This window comes from Muntiacus reevesi, chromosome 1, assembly GCF_963930625.1.
Source record: "Muntiacus reevesi chromosome 1, mMunRee1.1, whole genome shotgun sequence".
NCBI lineage: Eukaryota > Metazoa > Chordata > Mammalia > Artiodactyla > Cervidae > Muntiacus > Muntiacus reevesi.
In genome coordinates, this window is record NC_089249.1 from 126,841,239 (window position 1) to 126,859,689 (window position 18,451).

Here is an 18,451-nt window from a genome sequence, read left to right on the forward strand (position 1 = left end):
AATACATACTAGTGCTTTTCTGAGGATAGGGTTTCAGGTTTTAGTCATTTTATTGCCATATTACTTCTTTAAATTTTTAACAAAAGCATTTTAACAACTCCAAAATAACATGATATCAATGTAATTTGCATTAAGAACTAACATTTCTAAGAAATACTTGGAATACAAACAAGTATATTCATTTGTCTGTTGAATCAGTGTCACATTTGTGATTCATATTTCATGCTAATCAGATAGAAATAATGAGAGAAATTCCTAATTTAACAATGGCTGACATTCTCCAAATAATTACTTTCCTTAAACTTTACCTCCCTAGGTGACTGATCACATTGCTAATCATGTATAATGATGATGACTTTTTGTGTCACTGGATAATTTGCTACAGATGATTAATTAACTTTATAAAGTGATTACTAGTTAATTTACAAGGAATTTGTGAGAAATGTTTAGTGCCCTGAATTTGTCAAAGTGAAAGAAAACTGATCCTTAAAGTAAGGACCCTACTTTAATTAAGATTGTTTCTTAATTCATCTATAATTATTGTACCATTGCCCAACACTCTTCCCTATACACTTGTATATTTTAATAACAAAAGATTTATTGTTAAATATAATTTATTTAGCTATGCCTAATTCATACTTAAGTAGCAATAGGACCTATGCCCAAAATCAAGTTCTAAAGCTGAGCACTACTTTAAGTTCTCATTTTTGAAAAGTGTGGTTCTCCTAAAGCTTATCAAGACCCAGCAACTGATACCCTAATTCCTAAATCTTATAATATTTATACAGTATACAATATGAAAACCTCTTAATTGAATAGAGATAGATTATTTTTCTAACATATAATACCTGCTTTTAAGCGGGCTTCCCTGATAGCTCAGTTGGTAAAGAATTGGCCTGCAATGCCGGAAACCCCTATTCAATAACCGGGTCGGGAAGATTTGCTGGAGAAGGGATAGGCTACCCACTCCAGTATTCTTGGGCTTTCCTTGTGGCTCAACTGGTAAAGAATCTGCCTGCAGTGCGGGAGACCTAGGTTCAATTCCTGGGTTGGGAAGATCCCCTGGAGAAGGGAAAGGCTACCCACTCCAGTATTCTTGCCTGGAGAATTCCATGAACTGTATAGGACGTAACTGAGCAACTTTCACTTCACCTAAGTTTAAGAATATTGACATCTCTTAATCCCCTTTACTTTCATTGGCAAGTTCATTTGCATAACTGTTACAGGCCCACATCATTTATGCAAATCTCTCTATTTTTCCAAATACAAACAGGCTGGGAGAAATGTTTTAAAGCACTTTCTTTCTATAGGATCATCTCAGCTCTTACTTTGGATCCATGTACAGCAGGGAGGTATTATAAGCAAATTTTATATTTCTCTTTAAGGAACTAGAAAAGAGTACCCTTTTTTTAAATTACATCATCTGTATAGCCAACATAAATTTTGTTTTTAAAGTTCAGAGAGGCAGGGAAGAAATTAGGACAAAGTATATAAGAAAAAAAGAAGATAAGTAGAAGTAGAAAAGGAAGAATGAGTTTTCAATATTTCTAGCTGATGCAGAGTAAAATACTTTACTTGGTAGCAAGTAAACAAAATAGTCTAAATCTTTGACTTTAAAAAATGTATTAATGTGGGAGAAGGCGAGGGTGGGATGTTTCTAGAGAACAGCATGTATATTATCTATGGTGAAACAGATCATTGGCCCAGGTGGGATGCATGAGACAGGTGCTCGGGCCAGGTGCACTGGGAAGACCCAGGAGAATCGGGTGTGGGGGCGATAGGGATGGGGAATACATGTAACTCCATGGCTGATTCATGTCAATGTATGACAAAACCCACTGCAATGCTGCGAAGTAATTAGCCTCCAACTAATAAAAATAATTGAAAAAAAAAAGAAAAGAAAAATAAGACATGCACATTAACCAAATATAGACAGAACACTAAATTTTTTTTAAAACCCCAACTTTTCTCAAATCACATCTAATTTGCCACCCATTGCCTGTGACTCTCTGATGGAAGAGGAGAAACTGCGCATGCATATTAACTCTTTCAGACCACAGGACCATCTAGTTCTTTAGTGCCTCTATGTAGAGGAAATTTCATATTACAAAGCATTTGGTTATCTAAAACATTCCACTTACATGGTAACTAGCCTTATTGTGATGCTCATTTTTAAATGTAATAGAAATATTAAAAATAATAATAATAATAAATTTATTAAATATCTGATATCTAATAAATAAATAATTTCCAACACACACAGATGCAGACAGGTGACAAACTCCACCACTATCATGTTCACTCACTATTTCCCCACCCAGCATCCACTTGCCCTTCTTAAAGGGAACTCTCTATTAATCATCTTGCTTCAACATGGGAGGGGCCAGGACCTTCACAATCTCAGCGCTTGTACTTCAGAGTCTCTCTCTATTCCACAGACAGAGCCTGTGACCCAGACCTAACCACGTCCTTGGTCTCTGTGACTGGTTCACTTGAGACAATGAGACAATTCTGAGCATGCTGTTTGAATGACTTGGAAAAGGCCCTCCCCCTCTCCCGTTGTGCTTGCCACCAAGAAGATGCAGAGGGTGGAGCCATGACTGTAATTTTGCTCCATGAGGGAAGGTCTGAAGCTGTTAGGGGATACCATGAAGACCTGAAATGAAGCCAGAATTGAGAGACGAGAAACCACATCCTGATGACAGCATGAGAACTCCAGATCTAACCATTTTTGAAGCAGGATTTACCTCTGAACTTTTCAGCTGTAAGAACCAAGACATTTTCCCTCCTATTTTCCCTTAAACCAGTTGGAGATTTCTTGAGTTCATTTGTTTCATTTTTTATTTGCAACTGATAGAGTCTTAATAGATAAGTCAAGACTCTGACATCCCAATGATGAAATAAGAAATGCACATAATGCTCAAATGGCCTTGTTAGTCACACACCAAGTGTGTCTACTTTCCTCATGTTAATCCTTGTTCACAAGGTTTCAGTAATCTTATTAAATGGGTACAACTTTAATATTGTAATAAATATACAATTTATCCATTAAATATGATGTATTAAATACTTTTCATAAGCCATTTACAAAAGTTTTTCATACATATTTTTAAAATATATACATATTGTTAACTATGTCCTTACTGCAAAACTCAGACTTAAATTGAAGAAAGTAGGGAAAACCACGAGTTCATTCAGGTATGACCTAAATCAAATTCCTTATGATCATAAACAGGAAGTGACAAACAGATTCAAGGAATTAGATCTGATAGACTGCCTGAAGAGCTATGGATGAAGGTTCTTGACATTGTACAGGAGGCAGTGATCAAGACCATCTCCAAGAAAAAGAAATGCAAAAATGCAAATGGCTGTATGAGGAGGCCTTACAAATAACTGAGAAAAGAAGAGAAGCAAAGATGAAGAAGAAAAGGAGAAAAGGAAAGATATACCTATTTGAATGCAGAGTTCCAAAGAAAAACACAGAGAAATAAGAAAGCCCTCCTCCATAATCAATGCAAAGAAATAGAAGAAAAAAAAATAGAATGGAAAATACTGGAGGTCTCTTCAAGAAAATTAGAGATACTAAGGGAATATTATTTTGAACAAACTAGACAGCATATTAAAAAACAGAGGCATTACTTTGCCAACAAAGGTCCGTCTAGTCAAAGCTATGGTTTTTCCAGTAGTCATGCATGGATGTGAGAGTTGGGCTATAAAGAAAGCTGAGCACTGAAAAATTGATGCTTTTGACTTGTGGTGTTAGAGAAGACTCTTGAGAGTGCTTTGGACTGCAAAGAGATCCAACCAGTCCATCCTAAAGGAAACCAGTCCTGAATATTCATTGGAAGGACTGATATTGAAGCTGAAATTCCAATACTTTGGCCACCTGATGGGAAGAACTGACTTTTTGGAAGACTCTGAAGCTGGGAAAGATTGAAGGCAGGAGGAGAAGGGGACAACAGAGAATGAGATGGTTGGATGGCATCACCAACTCAATGGAGTTGGTGATGGACTCCGGGACTCAATGGACTCCGGGAGTTGGTGATGGACAGGGAAGCTTGGCATGCTGCAGTCCATGGGGTCACAAAGAGTTGGACACGACTGAGCAACTGAACTGAACTGAACATATTGTTAAGTGATCACCACAGTAAATCAAGTTAACATCTGTCATCATATATATTATTTAAGTCCATAAAACAAAAAACAACTTATGCAGGAAATATTATTTATAGATTAAAATCTGAAGTTTAAAAGAGCTATACAATAAACAACCCAATCAAAAATATGGTACAGAAGACCTAAATAGGCATTTCTGTAAAGAAGACAAACAGATGCCCAACAGGCACGTGAAAAGATGTTTGACATCACTAACTGTCAGAGAAATGCAAATCAAAACTATCATGTGATGACCTCACTCCAGTCAGAATGGCCATCATTAAAAAGTTTATGATAACAAATGCTGGGAAGGGTGTGAAAGAAATGGAACCCTTCTATACTGTTGGTGAAAATGTAAATTGGTGCAGCCACTGTGGAAAATAGTACGGAGGTTCCTTAAAAAACTAAGAGTAGAGCTACCATATAACCCAGCAATCTGGAGGGGCAGTCCTAAGATGGCAGAGGAATAGGATGGGGAGACCACTTTCTCCCCCAAAAAATTCATTGAAAGATCATTTGCACACTGAGCAAATTCCACAAAACAACTTCTGAATGCTAGCAGAGGACACCAGGCACCCAGAAAGGCAGCCCATTGTCTTCAAAAGGAGGTAGGACAAAATATAAAAGATAAAAAGAGAGACAAAAGAGTTGGGCACAGAGACCCATCCCGGGGAGGGAGTCGTGAAAGAGGAGAAGTTTCCAAACACCAGGAAACCCTCTCACCGGCAGGTCTGTGGGGAGTTTTGGATTCTCAGAGGGCAACATAGCCAGGAGGAATAAATAAATAAATAAATAAATAAATAAATAAAACCCACAGATTATGTGCCTAACTGCAACCCCCAGCAGAGAAGTAGTCCAGATGCTTGCATACCACCAGCAAGCGGGGCTGAACAGGGATTCATGGGCTGCATTGCTTAGGGTAAAGGCTGGGCCTGAATGTCCTAAGGACAATCGGAGGGATCTAATGTGAGATAACAACCCAAACTGTGGGATAGCCAGAGAGAGAAAAAAAGAGAAAGGGAGAAGCTTCCTGTGAAAAACTCTAGCCTAAGGCACTGCTGGACCGCTCACAGAACAAAGGACTGAGCCAATACCAGAGGAGAGCTAGCTGGCTGCAGACTGGCCCATCCCCTGCCGGAGGCAGAGAGGCAGGCAGGTGACAGCCAGAGCCGGAAAGGGGCAATCTTGGCCCCATAGAGGGCACCCTCTACCAAACTGCGAGCAGGCTCCCATTTGCTAACCAAGTCTTCCCGGGATCCTGGATGTTTGACATCCGCCAGGAGGTTCACAGCCAGAGATCCCCAGAGGAGACACATGGCATTCCTGCTGCGCACCCAGGAAATCTAGCAGCTGGAACAGGGGAGGTGATAAGACGCACCGCCCAGCTGGGGAGAGTGCACTCGCCAAGCACCTGGTCGCCAGAGCTGCTCAGACCTGGGAAGGGCACAAAACACCTTTGTGGAGTACCCGAGAACCTGAACCTGAGCGGCTTAGACCTGAGGAGTGCATGCAACCCACAGCCTCCTTAGACAGTTCCCGGCAGAGCAACCTAGAGCCTGAGCAGTGAAGACTGGGAAAGCACACACGCTGTGAGCGGGGGCAAACCCAGTGTGACCCAGACACTGCGAGCACTCCCCACGCACGCCAGTAATATTTGTATGCAGTGTTCCTCCCTGCCCACAGCACAACTGAGCTAGTGAGCCTAAATAAGTAACCACCACCGCCCCCTTGTGTCAGGGTGGAAATTAGACACTGAAGAGACCAGCAAACAGAAGAAGCCAAAATAAACAGAGGGAACTGCTTTGGAAGTGACAGGTGCAACAGATTAAAACCCTGTAGTTAGCACCGACTCTATTGGAAGGGGCCTACAGACCTCGGGAAGTATAAGTTGGAACAAGGAACTATCTGAAATTGAACTGACTCCACACTACCCACAACAGCTCCAGAGAAATTCCTAGATATATTTTACTATTATCATTTTTTAAATTTTTTTATTTTTAAGTCCTTTATTACTCCTTCAATTTTCATTTGTATAACCTACTATTACCTTGCAAAAAAAAAAAAAAGACCCTATTTTTAAAGCAAATTTCATATATATTTTTTATAATTTTTTTTATTTTGTTTTGTTTTTTTAATATTGTATTTTTGAAAGTCTAACCTCTACTCTAGATTTTTAATCTTTGCTTTTTGGTATTTGTTATCAATTTAGTACCTTTAAGAATCCAATCTTCAGTATCCATTTTCACTTAGGAGTGTGATTACTGGCTTGATTGCCCTCTCCCCCTTTTGACTCTTCTTTTTCTCCCCCAGGTCAACTCTATCTCCTCCCTCCCCTTTCTCTTCTCTACTTAACTCCGTGGGTCTCTTTGGGTATTCTGGACTGTGGAGAACACTTAGGGAACTGATTACTGGCTAGATCTGTCTCTTCTCTTTTGACTTCCCCTCTTCTCCTCCTGGTCACCTCTATCTCCTTCCTCCCTCTTCTCTTCTCAATGTAACTCCATGAACCTCTCTGGGTGTTTCAGGCTGTGGAGAGCACATAGGGATTTGATTACTGGCTAGATTGCTCTCTCCCCTTTTGATTCCCCCTCTTCTCCACCTGGTCACCTCTATCTCCCTCCTCCCTCTTCTCTTCACCATGTAACTCTGCGAACCTCTCTGGGGGTCCCTCACTGTGGAAAATCTTTTCTCCATTAACCTAGATGTTTTATCAGTGGTGCTGTATGGATGGAGAAGTCTTGAGGTCACTGATAGAATAAGACTGAAAACCAGAGGCTTAAATTCAAAACCTGAGAACTCCAGAAAACTCCTGACTCCAGGGAACATTAAATGATAAGAGCTAATCCAAAAGCCTCCATAACTACACTGAAACCAAGCTCCACCCAAGAGCCAACAAGCTCCAGAGCAAGACATACCAGGCTAATTCCCCAGCAACGCAGGAACACAGCCCTGAGCTTTAACATACAGGCTGTCCAAAGTCACAACAATCCCACTGACATCCCAAAACTCACTACTGGACACTTCATTGCACTCCAGAGAGAAGAGATCCAGCTCCACCCACCAGAACACAGATGCAGGCTTCCCTAACCAGGAAACCTTGACAACCCCACCCACAGGGAGGAACCTCCACAATAAAAAGGAACCACAAACTTCCAGCATACGAAAGGCCACACCAAACATAGCAATCTAAACAAGATGAAAAGGCAGATAAATATTCAGCAGGTAAAGGAACATGATAAATGCCCATCAAATCAAACAAAAGCAGAGGAGATAGGGAGTCTACCTGGAAAAGAATTAAGAATAATGATGGCAAAAATGATCCAAAATCTTGAAAACAAAATGGAGTTATAGATAAATAGTCTGGAGACAAAGATTGAGAAGATGCAAGAAATGTTTAACAAGAACCTAGAAGAAATAAAAAAGAGTCAATCAATAATGAATAATGCAATAACTGAGATAAAAAACACTCTGGAGGGAACCAACAGTAGAATAACTGAGGCAGAAGATAGGATAACTGAGGTGGAAGATAGAATGGTGGAAATAAATGAAGCAGAAAGGAAAAAAGAAAAAAGAATTAAAAGAAATGAGGACAACCTCAGAGACCTCTGGGACAATGTGAAATGCCCCAACATTTGAATCATAGGAGTCCCAGAAAAAGAAGACAGATTACTGTACCCGGCAAGGATCTCATTCAAATATGAAGGAAAATTCAAAAGCTTTAAAGACAAGCAAAAGCTGAAAGAATTCAGCACCACCAAACCAGCTCTTCAACAAATGCTAAAGGATCTTCTCTGACAGGAAACAGAAAAGTTGTATAAACTCGAACCCAAAACAACTAAGTAAATGGCAACAGGATCATACTTATCACTAATTACCTTAAATGTAAATGGGTTGAATGCCCCAACCAAAAGACAAAGACTGGCTGAATGGATACAAAAACAAGACCCCTATATATGCTGTCTACAAGAGACCCACCTCAAACCAAGGAACACATACAGGCTGAAAGTGAAGGACTGGAAAAAGATATTTCACACAAATGGAGACCAGAAGAAAGCAGGAGTAGCAATATTCATATCAGACAAAATAGACTTTGACATAAAGGCTGTGAAAAGAGACAAAGAGGGACACTACATAATGATCAAAGGATCAATCCAAGAAGATATAACAATTATAAATATATATGCACCCAACATAGGAGCACTGCAATATGTAAGGCAAATGCTAACGAGGATGAAAGGGGAAATTAACAGTAACACAATAATAGTCGGAGACTTTAACACCCCACTCACACCTATGGATAGATCAACTAAACAGAAAATTAGCAAGGAAACAAAAACTTTAAATGATACAATGGACCAGCTAGACCTAATTGATATCTATAGGACATTTCACCCCAAAACAATGAATTTCACCTTTTTTTCAAGTGCACACAGAACCTTTTCCAGGATAGATCACATCCTGGGCCTTAAGTCTAGCCTTGGTAAATTCAAAAAAATTGAAATCATACCAAGCATCTTTTCTGATCACAATGCAGTAAGATTAAATGTCAACTACAGGAAAAAAAACTATTAAAAATACCAACATATGGAGGCTAAACAACATGCTTCTGAATAACCAACAAATCATAGAAGAAATCAAAAAGAAATCAAAATATGCATAGAAATGAATGAAAATGAAAATACAACAACCCAAAACCTATAGGACTCAGTAAAAGCAGCACTAAGGGGAAGGTTCATAGCAATACAAGCTTACCTCAAGAAACAAGAGAAAAATAAAAAAAAATAACCTAAATCTACACCTAAATCAACTAGAAAAGGAAGAAGCGAAGAACCCCAGGGTTAGTAGAAGGAAAGAAATCATAAAAACTATGGCAGAAATAAATGCAAAAGAAACAAAGGAGACCATAGCAAAACTCAACAAAGCTAAAAGCTGGTTCTTTGAGAAGATAAATAAAATAGACAAACCATTAGCCAGACTCAAGAAAAAAAGGGAGAAGAATCAAATCAACAAAATTAGAAATGAAAATGGAGAAATCACAACAGACAACACAGAAGTACAAAGAATCATGAGACTACTATCAGCAACTAAATGCCAATAAAATGGACAGCTTGGAAGAAATGGACAAATTCTTAGAAAAGTATACCTTTCCAAAACTGAACCAGAAAAAATAGGAAATCTTAACAGACTCATCACAAGCTCAGAAATAGAACTATAATCAGAAATCTTCCAGCAAACAAAAGCCCAGGCTTCACAGTTGAATTCTACCAAAAATTTAGAGAAGAGCTAACACCTGTCCTACTCAAACTCTTCCAGAAAAATAGCAGAGGAAGGTAAACTTCCAAACTCATTCTATGAGGCCACCATCACCCTAATACCAAAACCAGACAAAGATGCCTTGAAAAAAGAAAACTACAGGCCAATATCACTGATGAACATAGATGCAAAAATCCTTAACAAAATTCTAGAAAACAGAATATTAAAAAACATTAAAAATATTAAAAAACAACATATTAAAAAGATCATACATCATGACCAAGTGGGCTTTATCCCAGGGATGCAAGGATTCTTTAATATCCACAAATCAATCAATGTGATACTCCACATTAACAAATTGAAAAATAAAAACCATATGATTATTTCAATAGATGCAGAGAAAGCCTTTGGCAAAATTCAACATCCATTTATGATTTAAAAAAAAAAAAAACCCTCCAGAAAGCAGGCATAGAAGGAACATACCTCAATACAATACAAGCCATATATGATAAACCCACAGCAAACATCATCCTCAATGGTGAAAAATTGAAAACATTTCCACTAAAGTCAGGAACAAGGCAAAGACAAAACTCTTTCCACTACTAGTCAACATAGTTTTGGAAGTTTTAGCCACAGCAATCCGAGAAGAAAAAGAAATAAAAGGAATCCAGACTGGAAAAGAAGAAGTAAAACTCTCACTGTTTGCAGGTGACATGACCCTCTACATAGAAAACCCTAAAGACACCACAGAAAATTACTAGAGCTAATCAATGAATATAGCAAAGTTGCAGGATATAAAATTAACACACAGAAATCCCTTGTATTCCTATACACTAACAATGAGAAAACAGAGAAATTAAGGAAACAATTCCATTCACCATTGCAACAACAACAAAAAATACTTAGGAATAAGTCTCTCTAAAGAAACAAAAATCTACATATAGAAAACTATAAAACACTGATGAAAGAAATCAAAGATGGCACAAATAGATGGAGAAATATACCACATTCATGGGTCAGAAGAATCAATATAGTGAAAATGAGTATACTACCCAAAGCAATCTATAGGTTCAATGCAATCCCTATCAAGCTACCAATGGTATTTTCAGAGAACTAGAACAAATAATTTCACAATTTATATGGAAATACAAAAAATCTCAAGTAGCCAAAGCAATCTTGAGAAAGAAGAATGGAACTAGAGGAATCAACCTGCCGGACTTCAGACTATACTACAAAGCTACAGTCATCAAGACAGTATGGTACTGGAACAAAGACAGGAAATATAGGTCAATGGAACATAATAGAAAGCCCAGAGATAAATCCACACACCTATTCACACCTTATCTTTGACAAAGGAGTCAAGAATATACAATGGAGAAAAGACAATCTCTTTAACAAGTGGTGTTGGGAAAACTGGTCAGCCACTTGTAAAAGAATGAAACTAGAGTACTTTCTAACATCATACACAAAAATAAACTCAAAATGGATTAAAGATCTAAACGTAAGACCAGAAATTATAAAGCTGCTAGAGGAAAACATAGGCAAAACACTCTCTGGCATAAATCACAGCAGGATCCTCTATGAGCCACCTCTCAGAGTAATGGAAATAAAAGCAAAAATAAACAAATGGGACCTAATGAAACTTAAAAGCTTCTGCACAATGAAGGAAACTATAAACAAGGTGAAAAGACAGCCTCCAGAATGGGAGAAAATAACAGCAAACAAAGCAACAGACAAAGAATTAATCTCAAAAATATACAAGCAGCTCCTGCAGCTCAAACCAGACAAATAAACAACCCAATCAAAAAATGGGCCAAAGAACTAAACAGACATTTCTCTAAAGAAGACATACAGATGGCTGACAAACACATGAAAAGATGATCAACATTACTCATTATCAGAGAAATGTAAATCAAAACCACAGTGAGGTGCCATCTCACACTGGTCAGAATGGCTGCTATCAAAAAGTCTACAAACAATAAGTGCTGGAGAGGGTGTGGAGAAAAGGGAAACCTCTTACACTGTTAGTGGGAATGCAAACTAGTACAGCCACTATGGAGAACAGTGTGGCGATTCCTTAAAAAACTGGGAATAGAACTGCCATATGACCCAGCAATCCCATTGCTGGGCATACACACTGAGGAAACCAGATCTGAAAGAGACACGTGTACCCCAATGTTCATTGCAGCACTGTTTATAATAGCCAGGACATGGAAGCAACCTAGATGCCCATCAGTAGATGAATGGATAAGAAAGCTGTGGTACATATACACAACGGAATATTACTCAGCCATTAAAAAGAATTCATTTGAATCAGTTCTAATGAGGTGGATGAAACTGGAGCCTATTATACAGAGTGAAGTAAGTCAGAAAGAAAAACACCAATACAGTACGCTGCTGCTAAGTCACTTCAGTCGTGTCCGACTCTATGTGACCCCATAGATGGCAGCCCACCAGGCTCCGCCATCCCTGGGATTCTCCAGGCAAGAACACTGGAGTGGGTTGCCATTTCCTTCTCCAATGCATGAAAGTGAAAAGTGAAAGTGAAGTCGCTGAGTCATGTCCAACTCTTCACGACCCCATGGACCGCAGCCCACCAGGCTCCCCCGCCCATGGGATTGTCCAGGTAAGAGTACTGGAATAGGGTGCCATTGCCTTCTCCACCAATACAGTATACTAATGCATATATATGGAATTTAGAAAGATGGTAACAATGACCCTATATGCGAGACAGCAAAAGAGACACAGATGTAAAGAACAGTCTTTTGGACCCTGTGGGAGAAGGCGAGGGTGGGATGATTTGAGATAATAGCATTGAAACATGTATATTATCATACATGAAACAGATCGCCAGTCCAGGTTCGATGCATGAGACAGGGTGCTCAGGGCTGGAGCACTGGGATGACCCTGAGGGATGGGATGGGGAGGGGGGCGGGAGGGGGGGGTCAGGATGGGGAGCACATGTAAACCCATGGCTGATTCATGCCAATGTATGGCAAAAACCACTACAACATTGTAAAGTAATTAGCCTCCAATTAAAATTAATTAATTAATTTAAAAAATAATAATAACCCAGCAATCAATCCCATTTTGGGCATATATCCAGAAAAGATGAAAACAAAACTCTTTAATTCAAAAAGATATATGCATCCCAGTGTTCATATCAGCACTATTTACAATAGCCAAGCCATGGAAGCAATCTAAGTGTCCACTGACAGATGAATGGATACAAAAGGTATGATATGTATATATACATATACACAAACACACACACACAATGTAATACTCAGCCATAGAAAAGAGTGGCATATTGCCATTTGTAGCAACGTGAGTAGAAGTAAGACAGATAAAGAAAAATATACTAACACCTAAAGACTGGCATACTGAGTGAAGTAAATCAGACAAAGACAAATATCATATGATATCATTTACAAGTGGAATCTAAAAAACAATATAAATGAACTAATATATAAAACAGAAACAGACTCAAAGACATACACAACAAACTTACTGTTAGCAAAGGGGAAAGGGAGGGAGAGACAAATTAGATGTACACTAAACAGATATACACATAAAACAGATAAACAACAGGGATTTACTATATAGCACAGTGAACTATATTCAATATCTTGTAAAAACCTATAATGGAAAAGAATCTAAAATATATATCAATATATAACTGAATCACTCTGCTGCACATCTAAAACACAATATTGTAAGATCAGCTATATTTCAACTTTTTAAAAATAGTTAAACATTTTCTTGTTAAAAAAAATAATAAAACCCTAAGGTTTAGAAAAGTTGACTTGACTTTGAGGCCTCAAAACTAGTAAGGGATAAGGGCCAAGTGTTCTTCTTACATTTATATATTATCTTCATTTTCATTATGCTTTTGATCACTCCACAAATACTTTTTACCTTGAAAAGTATAATTGACTATAAACGCAAGCAAGACATAAATAAGCATTAAGTTCCATAAAATTAAGACATATAAGACTTTTTTAAATAACATAACCTTACCTAAATCGATATCTCGAATTCCCATGTATAATTCAAGAAGATCATCAACCTTTCCAATCGCCTTTTCTTTCGTTTCAGAAGGCTTTATTGAAGAAAAGAGAAATAAGACATTTTTACATGCAATCTCTTGAACATTGAGGCATACATGGGGGAAATCTGAAGTGAAGCCAGTTCCTGGTTGTGTACTTCAGCTAATTTTAATGGAAATATATCTAGAATGTGCCCTGTAATTCAATAAAAATCAATACAGTAAATATTTATTTTTAGTGTTTGTGGTAAGTATTATAGATTCAAAGAAGAAAAACTAGGAATGCTATATCCGAGCAGCTAGCAATCTAGAAGGGAGAGAGATGTGAAAATAAATAGCTACTTAACCACAATAAGGACAATTTCTAAAGGATGTCAAAGGCACGGAAGCATCATAGGGGCAATAAATTTTTTTATTAATTTATTTTTGGCTGTGTTGGGTCTTCTTTGCTGTGTGTGGGCTTCATTAGGTGAGGTTCAGGGCTCAGTAGTTGCAGCTCACAGACCGTAGAATATGGGCTCAGTAGTTGCAACACTCATGCTTAGCTGCCCCATGGCATGTGGGGATCTCCCCAGAACTGGGATAGAACCCAGGTCCCCTGCATAAGCAGGAAGATTCTTAACCACTGAACCACCAGGGAAGTCCCAGTGGAAGTAAATTTAAATCTCTAAGAGTCCAGGAAGATTTCAGAAAGGTGACTTAAGAACTGTGTTTTCAAAATTAACTGGTGTCGGATAAACCAGGACAGATAGAAGCAATAGAGACATGAAGTCAGTGTGGGGTCACAGAGTCTGATAGAAAAGTGCAGCAGGCTAAAGGGACTGCAAGACATCCCATGTGATGGGTAATAGAGCTCCAGACATGACTAGATCTCAAGGCATCCTGTGTGCCTTGAAAAGGGCAGAGCTCACCCCAAGACTACAACATCCTGAACACATACATCTAATTATTTGTACCTGCACCCTTATCTGTGGTTTTGCTTTCCTCCTCAGTTACTTCAGTCAACTGAGGTCCAAAATTATTAAATGGAAAACTCCAGAAATAAACAGTTCCTAAGTTTTGAATCGTGTGCCATTGAGTAATATAAAACCTCACACCGTCTGCTCCATCCCAGAACCCCCAACCATCAACATCATCTGCTCCTAAGATCCAACATTCCCCATCATCACAGCTAGACGATCCTCCTGACCTAGAGTAAGAAAGCTAATGGTAGCGTAATGCCATGCCACAATGCCTGCATCATTCACCTCACTCCATCTCATCACACTGGCATTTTATCATCTCACATTAGCACAAGAAGAGTGAGTCCAGTAAAATAAGATCTTTGAAGAGAGATACCACGTTCACACAGCCTTTATTATAGTACATTTTCTACTTGTTCTATTTAACTATTAGTTGTCATCAACTTTTACTATGCCCAATTTATAAATTAAACTCTATCATAGGTATATATGTACAGGAAAAACAGTATACACAGGATTCAGTACTATCCACAGTTTCAGGCACCCATTGGGGGGTTTGGAATGTGTCTGCTGTGGATAAAAGGAGACTACTGTATGCATTCTTTATCAACTACATACATAATATGTGTATTAAGGGTACCAAAGTATTTTTGTTCTTCCTAACTATTTAGTAAAAGTTTCTATGAAAAAACATGATCACATATATTTTATTTATATGTATGTATATATGTATTATGTATTATATATATATATTATGTATTATATATGTATTTATATATAAAGTTATTTACATTAACAATGAGACAGAAGACATGATATATCACTCGACATCTTTACAATGTATTTTGAATAGTCTGTGTAAAGTGACAGGCTATGCAAAGTAACTTAGGTATTTATCTTTGCATCTATCCAGATACATTGCAGGTTATTGCAACAAGTATCAGTACTTCTCACACAAAAATGGCCACCAATATCATACTATTCTAAACAGCTCTGGATCTCATCATCCCTCTTCCATTCACATTCTGATTGCCTGTGTTCAGTCCTAATTTTTTTTAATTGAGATATAATTGACATATACTATTAGTTTCAGGTATACAACATAATGATTTTATATGTGTATATACTGTAAAAAAAAAAAAAAAAAAACACCACAGTAAATCTAGTTACCCATCACTACACATAGTTTTCTCTTCCTTGTGATGAGAACTTTTAAGATCTAGCCTCTTAGCAACTTTCAAATATATAATACAGTATTATCAGCAATAATCGCCAAGCTGTGAGTCCATGCTCAGGACGTCCTTATAACTGAAAGTTTGTACCTTTTGACCCCCGTTGTCCATTTCACCCACCCCACCTGCCCAACTCCCTGCCTCTGGCAACAACCAATCTGCTCTGTTTCTATACAAGGTGTGGTTTGTTTTGTTTGGAATGGGAGAGGGGGAGATAATAGAACTGAGGTCATCCAATATTTGTCTTTCTCTGACGTATTACACTATTGTTCAGGTCCATCCACAACCTACAAATGGCAGGATTTCCTTCTTTTGACTGAATAATCCTCCCTCGTCTTTTCTTATTTGCAGAGGTTTCATAATTGGTCTCCCCACCAGCAATCCTCACATCCTCACAAATCTACCCTATTCAACATTCCATCCCCTAGAACCAAGGAGTTTTTCTAAAACACAAAACCGACTTGCTGCTCCCCTTGCAATTTTTAAATAGCCACCCCCAACCCTCAGCATTATTTACAGACCCTTCACGCCCTGACCCAGGCCTCCATCTCCAGTGTCAACACCTCCCACCAGACACTTTCAGCAGCCACACTCCAACCTCACGGACATTTACAAGGTCCCATATCCATTATCATTTCATGCCCAGACCTCTCTCCATCTGTGACTAACTCAACTATTTCTTATGGAAGCAACTCTCCCAATTTCCCTCTTCACTGATTCCTAACTGTAGCTCATCAGCTAGCCCCTTCCTTGTGACATCAACCTTGCCCTTCTGGTTTGTAACAGTTTATTTTCATGCCTCTTCCCTTTAAAGGAAAAACAAGGTCTTTAATCACCTTTGTGTTACCAGCACCTGGATTGTGCCTGTCTCAACAAACATACCAAGTAACTCATGCAAGTGGAGTACTGTTCAGTTTTCAGAACTTGTGCTAGGTGATGAGGGGCTGCTTGGTTTCAAATCTTTACTGTTTGAAACTAAATCATAGGTCATTTGTATCAAATTTAATATTAGTGCCAAACTAGTTTTTTTTCCCCTTTATTATGAGCTACTTTAATTGCCTTATTTCAAGAAACAGGCTAGGCAAATAGGAAGAGAGATTTAGATGTTTATATTGGAATGAATCTTTCCCACCGCCTCAGGCAGATCTTCAGTTATTCTTTTTCATTCCAGCACTTGATACTCAGCTGCTGCTCATAAATAAACAGATTTGTGTGCCCCACATGAACTGTTAGAAGGCGGCCCCCCTCCTGAAGTGACATGGAGCTTTTCCTGCAGACTCCACTTCCTATGCAAGCAGTTTGAAGGTCTGTGCTTTTCCCCTCCCAGCCTCCACTGCAGAGGACAGCTGGGACCCCCAGCTCCTTCCCACTGTCCTTTCACCCTCTTACAGAGGCCTTTCTTCCACCCAGCTGTGTTCACTTGTTCAAGGAACACGTACTGGCCTTCAGCAGTATGCCTGGGCCCCCAAAAAGTAAAGACTCTGAAATGACCAGAGTGACTGCCCAGGGTTTTTCACAAACCTCATCATCTCTCACTTTCAAAATGCTTCTGGCTCTCCGGGGCCTCTCCGCTGTCACCAGCCTCCATTTCAATCTACTCATTCACCCAGGAACAAGACACCCAACTCGGAATCTTCCTCTGGAGTCCCCAAAACTGACAACAATCTGGGTGACTCCAACGTTCAGGAAGACAACCTTGGCCTCGTGGTTCCTTAAGTATCTGCCCCAACAAACCACACCCATGACTGACTGACACCGTCCCCCACAAGCTCTGGATCCTATGATAACAGCCTCCTTACCATTCATCTGTCTCACTCTTTTGTTCTTCGAGCAGCTGGGAGCCCTAGGACAGACACAGACACATCCCTCCCACCCCAGGCAGGCACTCTGGAGCTCAGAGGCGTGCCTGGCCTGTCCTCCCCACCCCCGACCCCCCCGGAGGGCGTCATCACTGCTGTCTTCCTGCGGTGAGCAGGCCTGCATTTACCACTTTGAATCCTCACCATTGCTGCCCTCTTCTGCTCTCCTTTCCTCCATTCATCTCTTCTCCTGGTGTTTTTCACTTAAATACTGACCTTCTCATAGACACAATCAGCAAAACCCTTCCTCCCATCAGGTATACATGAATCACTCACTAATTCATTAAATTCAAAGATCTGAGCTCCTCTGAAGTGTCAGGCACTGTTCTAGGTGCTGGAGATAGGGCAGTGATCAGGTCAGATGAGAACAAGACAAGAGGCAAAAAGGAAACAAAGATACAGTGAGGCCCAACAGGTTCAGCGCCTTAGAGAAAATAAAGGACGAGGAAGATCGGGCAGAGGGCAGGTGGCAGGAACTGCTATTATACTAGCATACTCAGAGGTTAGACAGGGAGGGACAAAGACAGAAATTGAAGGCAGCGAGAGAGTGAGCTGTGCCCATAAGCAGGGAGAGCATCAGCCACATGTAACAGCTCCTACAGAGGTCCTGAGATGCGGATGTATTTAGAGCGTTTGTGGACAGCAGGGAAACTCAAGTGGCTGAAGCAGGGGGAGGCAGGAGGAGAGAGGCATAGATGAGATCAGAGGAGAAACACACAGTCAGATCATGCTGGTCCCTCTGAGGGTGTTAGCTTGTTACTCTGAGGGAACCCACTGGAGGATTTTGAACAGATTGTTACAGAAAAGTAACAATCTCGTTTGTATTTTCAAAGGATAACCCTAGTTGCTATGTGGATAAAGAGGGTAAGAAGGCAAGGGAGAGACAAAGCAGGAAGCATGAGCTGGTGACCACAATAGTTGAGATGATGTTGGTGCCTTGGG

At 39.4% G+C, this 18,451-nt stretch overlaps 1 protein-coding gene across 1 annotated transcript in view; it reads right to left on the reverse strand.

Moving 5' to 3' along the window:
* GIPC2 (GIPC PDZ domain containing family member 2) overlaps positions 1–18,451 on the reverse strand; it is a 95,303-nt gene that overhangs the window by 14,720 nt on the left and 62,132 nt on the right. Inside the window, exon 5 of the mRNA XM_065910447.1 lies at positions 13,429–13,510. Within this exon, the coding sequence (XP_065766519.1) occupies positions 13,429–13,510 (82 nt within the window). The remainder of the gene's footprint in view (positions 1–13,428; positions 13,511–18,451) is intronic.